The sequence below is a fragment of the Styela clava genome, chromosome 14 (assembly GCF_964204865.1).
Source record: "Styela clava chromosome 14, kaStyClav1.hap1.2, whole genome shotgun sequence".
Classification (NCBI taxonomy): Eukaryota; Metazoa; Chordata; class Ascidiacea; order Stolidobranchia; family Styelidae; genus Styela; species Styela clava.
Window position 1 is genome coordinate 10,888,619 of NC_135263.1, and position 12,894 is coordinate 10,901,512.

Below are 12,894 nucleotides of genomic sequence, written 5' to 3' on the forward strand. Positions count from 1 at the left end.
GTATCGATTCTTTGTTGTATTTGTCTTAATGAGTCATTTTCAAGTTTCAATTTAATAATATATATATATAATTAAATTTGCTTTTGGTCGTTGCTTATGATGTCACTCAAGTAATTCCAACAATAGTACAGCGGAAGCGTATAAGTAAGTGCACAATAAATTGCAGTATCAGTGGCAGTACTAAATGCGCAAGGTTCTTGTTTATATACTTTAGCAGTAAAATTTGCCATAAAATAGCTTAATATTGTTCATGCATTGCGAGGTTTAATTAATACTCATTGCATATGGCGTGGCAGATTATTTCTGAAATCAAATTAAAATCTTATACATGACTGCATGGACGGTGATTCAAGAAGTGAGAAATGTTTTTGACAAGATATATAGATTTTTATGGATTCATCCATGTCAATTAGTATTGGCAATAGGAGAGAAGTAGGAAGTATTCTTCCTTGTGAGCAGAGGACAGTAATCTGAATTCTAATAAACTTTTCCAATTGAATTTAGGTTGTTTCCTGTCAATCGCAATTAATTATCAAGCAACTGTTGAGGTCAAATTTTTTACACTACTTTAATTTTTCCAGTCCTAATCCGATAAATATGAGACTTACGAAAAGGTCGCGGTTGAAATCCGTTGGACTTGTGCTTTTCGGGGCCACGTTTTATTTCGTGTTCTTGAAGAGAACTCCAGACAAGAATACGTTGCTTGATTTTCAACGTAACGTCGGTGATGACAACGACGTACTTCAACTTGACAAGAAAAATCTTTTTGACCCCGATCACGAAGATGAATCGGTTATCAACGCCCCAGATGCCTTGCAAAATGTAAATGCAGGGAAGAAGGTTTTTAATGAAGCACCCATGTTGAATAAATATGTAAGTTATTTACTTTCTTTTCCTAACTTCCTCAAAGACAAAATTCAACTTACTATGGTAATTAGCAAGAAACAAACATTCGTTTAGATCGTGTTCAGAGATGATGCTATTTATTCCAAATAATAGTAGTTTTAGTTGGATAAAAGTTAAATTCCACAAGTATCGACAACCAAAAGCTTGGCCATCCTTCGATTTATTTCAACTGATTTCAAACTAAATGGTAAAACAGGGAATTTCGTCTAGTAAACCAAAATGTGTTGTTTCCAACCATATGATTTTTGACCTTGAAATTTTGCCAAAGATGTTGTATGAATAGTCGCACAAGGCTGGCAAGATAAGATGGCAATCACTGTTGAATGACTTCCTTTAACTCCCGTTCTCGGTATCTAGGGTTAATCAAATAGACATCAATAGTTTCGCAAAAAAAATCCACAAATAATGTATGCACAAGTTGCACCCGACCGAAGACTGCTTCTCGATATTTAATAAATTTTCATACGCAATATATTGGCGGCTCGCAAAACAGGAACGAATTCATAGAGATCCTTCGCAAATTTTTGCATGCAAAAAACGATTAATAAAATTTCATATAAAAAATAATTACATAATGACATTATGACAAGTCAGTCTAAAATCGGTTCCGCGTGGCCACACGTATATTGTTCGGCAATAATTGTAATCAATATAGGTTTTGAAACCGTTTATGCTCATTCGAACGCATGAATGTCATTGTGATTCATATTTAATAAATGACGATGCATGTTTCATTTCATATTGATTCAATTAATTTATTTAGAGAGTATAGAAAGGGCATCAAAGACATTGATAATTTTAATATATATTCAATTTTAATGGTTAGATTACTGCCAAAATCTAGGGCATTCTACCATTTGCTATTTTGAGTAATATGTACGGTGTATTTGTCAATCAAAACTAACGCATGATGGATTTTTTACGAATAAACAGTTTTACACGCATCATACGTAATCATTAGTAACATAATGATTCAAATATATAACGTAAATATAAACAAAACATTTCAATGACGTCATACACTTTGCTCCGAATAAGGCTCTTCACTGAATGCTACTCTTAATATTTATTGACTGGGTTTTTGAGAAGCCACAAAATTTATTGATGAGTCATTGAATAAAAAATTTGTTTGGAATATTTCAAGCATATTGGTACATACTGAAATGAAACACAAAGTATACGTCTCTGTATAAAAGGCCTTGTAATAAAAATCATAACATTGCGACCTGAAGTGTATCCTATGATAAATATTTTCATAATGAAACACCTTTGTAGTGAACATCTTTACGGACGTTTATCCGGAATATAACACATGATGCATGATGAATCAATAAAATTACTTTCTCTTTTTGAATAACTTGCATTGTAACACAGTAACTGTAATAAAATGATTATTTTTCGCCACGTTCCATTACATAACGTCAGCGTTATTATGCGTTTCTGATTACACAATCAATCGGAAAACAAGAAAGCAATGATCAAATATATGCACATCAAAACCAAAACGAACAAGTACGGGTATCAAGTATTTTACACAGTACAAGTACCGTAGCCTTCCCCACTTCGATTGACCAATCACAACGATTGCGAACGCCCACGTGAAACCGCAAGGTGCGCCCTAATTTTAATTTCTATGACGACATCTTCCAAAAAATCATGGCGAAAAACGAATCCCAAAGACCCCACAAAAATTTTTGGCGCAAGTAAAACAACAACAATCTTCAGCCACTGAAGTTTCAATTGTTTTTATCGACTTTGAGTCCGTTATTATTCGTATCCTGTTGGTTATATCATCTTGAAATTACAGATATGTTTGATTGTATGTTTATACCGTTTTCAGTCGCATGAATTTTACACTGCCAGCGAACTGACGCCGTGGAGGAGTAAGCCCTTACCGTCGCCATCAAATCCTGGAGAATATGGCAAAGGATATAAGATCGACAAACCTTCCGAAATGGAATCTCAGTTGATCAAAGAGGGGTGGGAACGACACGCCTTCAATCAACATATATGTGATAAAATTTCTGTCCATCGGTACCTGGGAGACAAACGCGATCAAGAGTAAGTGTAGTATTAATTCATATCAGGATTCCCTGACATTTGACTCGGCCAGACAAAATCCTGTAATAGATGGGCGGTTTACTAACTTTTATTTATCGGTAACCCTTGTCTTAATGCCAGATATTATCTCGGATGTATCCGGAGCTAAGCTTGTTACATACATATAACTAGTTTCCACTACAAGTGTAAAATTCCTTTTCATTCTTTATATTATTTTTCTCACTTACACTCAAATGATAAATATCATTAGCATGTATTACCAAAAAATCAGCATGTGTCAGGAAATGATTTTTAATGCGCTCTAGAATTTTAATATAAAATATATCAAATGGACTACATGGGAAAGCCAATGTACATGTTTCCATTTTATAAACATAGCGATTTTTATTATAGGTGCAAAGACCGAAAATGGAGGAAGCCTTTGCCAACAACGTCTGTTATTATAGTTTTTCACAACGAAGCTTGGTGCACTTTATTACGAACTGTTTACAGCGTGTTGGAAACTTCACCCAAAGTATTATTGAAAGAAGTTATTCTTGTGGACGACTCAAGTACTCACGGTATGCTTCGTTCGACAAGATTGCTAGGCAATCAAAAGTGTATTACAATGGAGTTTCCCAGAGGATTGATTTCCTTGTTTATTTCCGTAACAATGACTAATCAGTAGGTTAATCAATAGGTTACCAATGACATAATTATTCTAATTTGTGTAGCCACTCTGACAAATATTCAAGCATGGGTGTAAACATTGCTTTGTGTTCGTGGTTTTGCGCGTTTTTGTAAATTTTCAGTTGTGTTTCCGAAAATTAGTTGTAAATCAAGAAACTTAATTGTCTTTATGTCTTTCGAGCAGCTTTAGTTTAGTTGCGATATTCAAAAATTAGTCCCGAAAAAGATGCGATATAGACTCGGCTAAAAATAGGCGGCTCGTGGTTAAAGATTTTTATTAAAAATGATGATTTAAACAAATAAATCAAATTGTAAGCTCCAACTCTCAAAAACGCTCTCAAAATAAGCGTCAACAATGTTGCAATATTAATGTATAGCGAGAAATGTTCTGAAGGCAAGGTTTGGGAAGCATTCATTAGTGTAAAATGATTTTCAGAAACCAAAATACAATCAAAAGTATTAGCCATATTACTCCATATATGCCAGGACTAATTGAGTGCCATACTATTTTCAATTGTTCCGTCGGCAACTTACACCAATAGTACCTAGAATCGATAATGGTTGAATAAAACCTATTTTGCCCTTTGTGGCAGGCATTCAATCTCGAATATTCTGAAAATATTTCCCACAAAATTAGTATCCAAAATTTGTCAGTCTCGGATCAACATCGGTACTTATATTTAATTAGGCTTTATATCAACAATGCATCTAAGACTCTTAGTGGTACTTGAAAATTTCAGAAGAATGGTGCGAAACTTATAGAATACTTATAAAAAAAAGTGAACCAAAATTTTATTTTTCAGAGGATCTACATGAACAATTAGAGGAATATGTTAAACAACTTGACGTTGTCCGAATTATTAGAACACCAGAAAGAGTTGGATTGATTCGTGCCAGATTAATTGGTGCTGAGGCATCTACTGGCGATGTTCTTACATTCTTAGATGCCCATTGTAAGTTATTTTTTATGTTTTAGAACATTTCTTTTTTGAAGGTAATTTACACCGTCGGTTTATATATGCGACTACTAATAAGTATAGGGAACTTCTAGACTTGGCCGGTATATTATACCGCCCGGATTTTACATGAATTTGTTTCATCAACTTCACATGTAGCATCACATCTAGATGGGTAATTTTGGAAGCTCGAAAATATCACAAAAACAAAATCCGATCACTGTGAAATCCTAGTGTATTTGTAACTATTCATCAAAATGTTTCTATATTGTACAACAAAATCTCCATTTTCACCGTACCGAATCAATAAGAGATGCATGATAACCAATTTGCGGCAAAACACAACCATTATAATGTTTCATTCAGGCGAATGCGCCACAGGCTGGCTCGAACCATTATTGGAACGAATAGCGGAAGATCCGACGAGGGTAGTTTGCCCAGTAATTGAAGTAATTGATTCCGATACTTTTGCAATGGGAATCACGAGTTCAAGGTGGGAGACATACTCCATTTGTTCAGCAGCGATTAAATATCTTTAGAATACCGTACCTCGGTCAAAGGTTTATTCTCTCCTAAAGGGTGTAAAATATTTTTTATGTAAGAGGCCGAAACATAAGTTTATTTGTTTTCATGCCAAATTAAAATATTGAATATCATGTGTACAAATAGGAATGGTTACATAAATAAATATATACCGCGTTTCCCCGAATCAACATTTCTTTCGAAAAATAACACTAGGGCCTATTTTGGGGGGATGTCTTTTATTTTCATTTATCAAAAACAAATTACAAAGTGAAGAATTACGAGATTTTTAAGTATAAAAATATTAAAACCGATATCCATTTACTTATAAATAGCACGTTTTTATTAAAATAAAAACCGCTAAAAGTAGATTATTCATGATTAGATTAATCATTTGAAACGTGTAGTAGAGATTTCTTTTTATGGACTAGGTCAAAGAGAAATTCGCGCTATCGTCTAGGACGGTCTTATTTTAAGGGGAGGGCTTAAAATGAAATCATTTTCAAAATTCAGGCTAATTTTTATTTTCGGGGAAACAAGATATGTGCAGATTAAAAAACAATGGCTGGACGTTTGCATGAAACTCTTGCTGCATTTTTTAATATGAATATAATTTTATTCTGTCTGTTATTCACTTGCAGATCAGTACAAGTTGGTATTCTAGGATGGAGTCTGGGTTTTAACTGGGCAGTTCAAAAAAATCGTCCAAGTAATCAAGCGAGCGACGACGCTATTTCATCCCCAACAATGGCTGGTGGTTTGTTCTCAATGAGCAGATCATACTTTTATTTTCTTGGTTCCTACGATGATCAGATGAAAGTTTGGGGTGGAGAAAATATTGAAATGTCTTTAAGGGTAAGTTTGAATCTTCTGGTCGGTTTGTTTGAGAATGAGAGGCCGCGTTGGGGTTTTGTACATATATACAAATTGTATTGTATGTTATATAAAAAAAAAGATTGGCTGCTTATGTATGCTTGATTGATTTAATATGCGTATTACTTGACTTGGTGGCATAGTCTCATTGGAGTTGAAATGTATAATGTATGACGTCATAATGTAACAACTTTGCGTCATAACAAAATATGACGTCATGGAAATGATGGAATACGATTCAATGGACACAGAAATATTATGAGTGGTTTGAGTTTTCATACCTATTTTTTGTATTTGTTCTATGCATATAACACTCATCGATTGCTATTACAAAAAGGGCGCCCCAGAAGTGTGTGTACCAATATGGAGGTGAATAATTTTGTTCGCCTACTTTACATCAAGTTGTGTAAAGGCACAGGGGGACCTATGGGCAGGGGGTATATTCAATTGGCTAACACGAACAGTCCCCGAACTCGTAATTGAACTAAAATAAGGAAAACCGGAATAAAATTATTGCCTCACTCTAACCTGGTACACATACTACGGGGGTACCAAAATAAATGCATCTTTAACACAAATATATAAAATATACTTTGTTACAATCTTTACAGATATGGATGTGTGGAGGAACTTTAGAAATCCATCCTTGCTCTCACGTTGGTCATGTCTTTCGGAAAAGAGCTCCCTACACTCATCCGGGAGGAACTGACGTCATAACAAGAAATAACCGAAGAGTAGCCGATGTTTGGATGGATGAATATAGCGAACAATATTACAGAAGAGTACCCAGAGCAAGAAAAGTAATTTGCTAATCTTATAATCGGAAATAGTTAACCGACTTATGGAACGGACGCATACTTGGAAATACAATCACCACTAAAACCCGCGTGTATGTTTGTCGTTGATATCTATAATTATTACATTAACTCAAACATACATATATTCAAACGGAAATATAAAGCTTACAATATAATCGGGTCCTATTAAATTTTTATCAACAATTTCTGCACATATTCTGTTTCATCGCAAATATTTTATCGCGCAGAAATCTGTCGGTACATATCGTTATATGAGTTATTTTAATTCACAAAAGTTTATGCCATTTTTTGCGGGCCACTTTGCACAGTTGCTAGTTGCACAATGGCCAGAATCTCAACTCTTCCTCAAGAACGTAGCCAGTCCCAAATTTCCGGGGAATGCCAAATGTTTTTTTGTGTAATGACGTAATACGACGCTCACTCGTGCCTTTTGCTATAAACAAAGCCAGATAAAAGCTCTTCAGACATATTTCGCCGTCGAAGTTAACCCAGGCACGTAAGAGCGCATTTTCATCCATCTCGTTTGGTTCATTTGGTGATAGGATTATTGACAGCAAATCGGAAACGTCCGGTTTTTAGTAAATCGTTTGAGAATAGAGCAAAATAGTGTTGGAAATAGCGTATGAATTTATATCATATTTATCGCAACATTCAAACCATTAATTAATGCTTGTAAGCTTTAATGAAGGCAAGGAATTATTACAAAATGAATGAACTATATATACCAAAAACATGAAAATGTTCAATATAATAAACATAAGTCTGCAACAAAGTATGTTTAACATGAACGAATTACTTATATGAGAATCTAGAACACTAACTATAGGCATATCCATAGTTATGACCTGTGCTATATAAGCGTTATAACTCCTTATATATATATATCAAATTTATTTGATGCAACTTCTAGATCGACGCTGGTGACTTGACTGAGAGGAAACAATTACGAGAAGATCTTGGTTGCAAAAGTTTTGCCTGGTATCTTAAAAACATATATCCCGATTTGTATGCGCCACCAAAAGATGATATAATAATGGCTGGCGAGGTATGGTCTACTCTTTCTGATTTACAATTCTCGTTGCCGAAATTTACTTGCGAAATTGGAGAGCATGGTTTTAGGATGATAATGTCACAAAAGTGTGGATTATATTCTTAGACAATAGAATCCGGTATGCGCTAACTTTATCACTATGAATCGAAATTTTGTCAAACATTTAATGCTTTTATATATATGACATTTTTATGTAAATGTGAAAGACATTTTGATAGAAAATAGATGATCAATTGTAGCAATGCAATATTAATATACCATTAAGGTATAGTTAGATTTTATTATCAATTCGAGATACATTACCTTTGAGTATTCTTGAGAAAATGTCGTGTTTCCGTGTAAGTATCACGTTTTGAATAAAATTTTGTGAAACGTGTTTTACAGTGGACAAACGAAGGGAAATCAAATCAATATTGTCTTGATTCTGCTAATCCACAAGGAAGTATCGGACTCAAAACAACTTTGTATGTTTGTCATGGAATGGGCGGTAATCAGGTAAGGTATTGATTGCAGCAATGAAGTCCAAATACAAGACGCAATTGCTCACACGTTGATTGCTACGTGATATAAATATATAAGAATTGCATTCTACGTTATAAAGTTGTGCCAAATAATTTTACAAATGTAATTTTGCAATTCTGTTGCAAAGGCCCACCATACCTTCTTCGCATGCAATCTATCGAAAATCGTTTAATCGTCCCAGTCGCGTCAAAGTTGTAATCTGGTGTTTTTTGATTACATTGGAATCGTAACTATACTTCGAATTTACCTGCAGTAGGTAGAAGCTTTTATATTTTTGACTGAAACTTAAATATAGACTCATGTGCTAAATTTTCGTCGAAAAACATTCCCAATCCTGGATTCAGGAAAAATGGGAATTTCTGTCATGGCAAAATCGCGACCAACGTCGTATTTTGGAATGAGTCTATAATATTATTCAAATTCTAACGGCTCGAACATCGAAATAGATTCGTACATATAAGTATGTAATCATCAAATGTTTATTGTTTGCTAAACTCAAAACTAAATATATTTCAGGACTATTTGCTGACTCGCCAAGGAGAAATTCGTCATAATTTTGTGAAAGAACTTTGTCTTCAACCTGATGGATCGTCAGTCCTCACAAAGGCATGCGTCTATCCTCAAGGACAAGTACCGTTCTCCCAAATGTGGGAATATACTGAAGTAAGACTAGTGTGTAGACCAGGGTTGGCAGGGTTTTTGAACCAGGGGGCCATAAAAAGTCACATTTTATGACCAATATTTACATTGTTACAAAAGCAACAGTGGAAAATAATAAGCTGCGTGCCAAAACTAAATTTAATCGCAATCGCAACAAATTCCTTGAGCTATTTTTAGCTAAAACATCAAAATTTGATTTCAGTTTGGTTGTTGCAGCATCAGGCGGGCCAGATTGAATTACCCGACGGGCCGGGTTTGGCCCGCGGGTCGTACTTTGCTCATGTCTGGCGAAGACTGTAGTGTAGAGTGTAGACGAAAAAACATTTGCATATTTCATCAGAATATATCATTTTCTATTCCTAAAATTCATTCTTCATATTTTATTTTCTGGTATGGCAAAAAGTGAATCAGGGTTTGATAAACAAATAAAATTAACAAAATATTGGAACATTATTCTTTTATCATTAATTTTATAAGCAAATCGCTTAACACATATTTCTTTACCTTCGTTTTCAGAATTTTCAATTCCTTCACGTGCAAACAGGACACTGTATGGAAGCCGTGGATATGACTGTTTTATTAAAACCTTGTTCTAGCGATGCTTCGCAAAAATGGCATCACAGGGAATTAAAAGATTCCATGAGATAACCGCGTCGTCCACGAAAAAAAAATTTACCTTGTAGGTCATCCACAGACGGACGAACTGTGCCTCAGCGCGGTACGATCGCGAGCAATGTTAAATGAATAACAAGCGAAAATGTTCGTAACAGAGCTTTTGTTCCCTTAAATTGAATAATCTTGAAATAGTTCGAGTATAATCAATGCAAAATATTTTTTACTGATTTTGGATTTCTTACGCGCGGCCTTAGTTTCGCGCTTTAGGAACAGTGCATATTTACCTGTTTTAAATATATTCCGTACATGAGCTGAGCGGGTAACAAAAGACATCCCGATGACACTGCAGGAGCGCATGAGTTTATTATTACAATTTCTCTATTCTATATTTTGAAGATATTATTAATAATATCATTATTTATCGTTTAATTCGATTGAAGCGACTATTCAAGCCGCAGGCGGCTATTTTGTGAGATGCATTATAGAATCTTACAGGGACCATTTATGCTACCACTAAGTTCTACGTGATTGTAAATTGCTAAATAGATGTAGTCCGCCATCTTTAACAGCTATATTAACGAAGTAAAGGTGGAATGAAACAAAATAGTATTTTATGATTGCGACTTACAGTTAGTCTTACATCAGTCTTCTTATTACGTGTTTCGTTGGATGATGCAGTATCTATTACAAAGCCCAGTTTGCCCGTGATGAAATAGTTTATTTTTTCTCTTTCTCAACGTAAGACCAATATCTCGAATATGGTATCGTGAAAACATGCCACTGGCTCTGCTAGATGTCCTTACACTGAGTTGCAACAAGATAATATATATTGCCTATTTTATCTGACAACTTGCAATTCTTTTGCATTTGTCTCACCATGTTGTCTGTACTTCTATTTATTTATTGATCTGAACGTTTTCAATTTTCGATCAAATTATTCTTTGCTGTATAAATCGGTGAATTTATTGGGAATAAAAAGAAGATATATTTCGATGATTAATGAATATTGACCGAATATTTTGCAATAATGTATCAATAGCAATAGCTTTTCTGTTTAATTTTTTTACCTATATATACTGTGTTTTGTTGTGTCTGATTTAGAGCATAGCTATTAGTAATCACAATCTACTGTATTACTTCTTCTTTACTTAAGAACCTGCCATGGTTCATCAATAGTATCTATATCATATTCGGCTTTTCTGCCATAGAAGTCAAACATCGTGCATGCTTTTAGTACATTAGAATGAGGTAGTTTGAACCATAGTGAATCATTTAATTCATATGATTTACATTCTATATTTGTTCAGTATATTTGAAATGAATTAATTTAGTTTTTATCTGTTGAATAGAAACAAATAAGAAATAAATTTATCGGTTTTGAGCTGGTCAGAATTGGATTTTTCAATGCTGTGTTTGATAACATCAGTAACAGCAAAGTAGACGATGAAAGTTCTGATGAAACTCGGCGATGAGCGCATCGCGCTAAAAGTTATAGGCCACGTGACGAGCCCGTTTATCTTTCAGTTTCGTAGCGCACATAAGGAAAATACCTGAAGGTAATTTTAAAATGCTCCTTAGAAATTTAGTAACAAACAATACGTTGTTCCCAGTGGTGAGATTCAGCCGGTTTGCACCGGTTCTAAAGAACCGTTTCACGGAATTTTATGAGATCAGCGAACCGGTTAGCATTATTGGTTACTGTCAATGTTCTGTTTGTAACAGAACCGGCTGAAAAATGTAACTTTTGTGAAGGAACCAGCTGACGAAAAATTTGAATCCCACCACTGGTTGTTCCCATTTCCAGAAATTGCACGTTTTACAAAAAAAAACGCTTTTACCACAAGAAATATGTGTTACCATCTCTCTCGGCAACAGTGGCCAATGAACGCAGACGTCTCCAAGACGTAACAATTTAATTTGATCAGCTGCAGGCGGTCGGATGAATCTCAGATGTACTGCTCGCTTTTGCGTTGAGTCGGATAGCCTTTCCGCCGTCTTTTTTACCTATCGATCTTGATCGGTAAGTAAAAGTGAGGATTTTGGAAGCAATTCAGAGGCAAGTCGATTAGATATTGAAGTTAATTTAATAAATATTATTTATTAGTTTTTTCTCAGACATCTGTTAGTGTGGAAAGTCCTGTTTCTATAAATAATAGTGCCCTTGTTTCAAATACACAACCACATAAATTGAAAACAGATTATTGTAATATTTCTGTTCACTATGTTATGTACACACTGTATTCATTTAAATTTTCTTGACTTATCCATTTCTCAGTGACAAATAGCGGATTTATTTGTGTTTTTGTGCTCACGATGTTAATTTGTGATTTCATCGCATAATAATTGATGCGTCTGATGGCCTATATAAAATAAATGCAACTGTTCGTGCTGTGTCATTATAAACCCATGATCATTGATTTTCGAGGAATCCCCTCATACCCAGTTTTTGCATCAGGATTTTAACGATTTAATTGTGTTTTTGTACTCACATGTTAATTTGTGACTTCATCGAATAAAAATTGCAGCGTTTTATTGCTTCTATAAAATGAATGCGACTTTTTATGCTGTGTCGTTATAAACCTGTGGTTTTTGATTTCCGCGGAATCCCCTTGCCACCGCACCCCTGATTACCCTGCGTGGGTTCGAAGGTTGAATCCCGTGTGCATATAATTTTGTGCGAGAAGATTGCTGGACTCCTCGCCGAGGTACGGTGGTTCTCGAAAGCCCTGATCAGTTACGGTTTCCTGCACCATCAAGCCCATGTATCTGGAAACAAATAACTGGCTAACCAAACCCACGATACCCGATATGGACTGGCCTTCTTATCGGCTTCCTTCTCCCCCGCGATAAATATGTAAATCTAGTCCTATCCTATTAAACAAGGGCTATAACGCTGAGCTATGCATGCTTTCCCATCCTTTGACCCCAGACAATTTCTTCCAATACTTTACTACCATTATAACATTTTGATGCTTTTTTTAGAGGTAGTTGGCGCCTCTAAACTGTTTTATATGTTTCAAGCCATGATTTTTAACTATTCAAGAACCTTTCATTTAAAAGTACCATTAGAAAAGTCTAGCCTTGTCTATCACAGCTATTTCTAGGCTAATTTTTGATTACTGAAATTAAACTAAAACTCCTGAGAAGACAAAATCATCATTGAGTTAATTGAATCATTCTAAAATTTTCAAATCTAAAAATTAACAAAAAGCTTGCCAAAACTCCAAGACGAGTAATGTTT

General features: G+C 34.8%; 1 protein-coding gene across 1 annotated transcript; it reads left to right on the forward strand.

Moving 5' to 3' along the window:
• Positions 1-581: 581 nt before the first annotated feature.
• LOC120340702 (polypeptide N-acetylgalactosaminyltransferase 4-like) lies at positions 582-11,060 on the forward strand. Its single transcript, XM_039409040.2, has 11 exons — positions 582-873; positions 2,747-2,967; positions 3,361-3,527; positions 4,440-4,589; positions 4,959-5,085; positions 5,756-5,969; positions 6,599-6,787; positions 7,716-7,850; positions 8,241-8,351; positions 8,895-9,041; positions 9,555-11,060. The coding sequence occupies exons 1-11, from the start codon at positions 598-600 to the stop codon at positions 9,684-9,686; spliced, it is 1,869 nt and encodes a 622-aa protein (XP_039264974.2). The 5' UTR covers positions 582-597; the 3' UTR covers positions 9,687-11,060.
• The last annotated feature ends 1,834 nt before the right edge of the window (positions 11,061-12,894 follow it).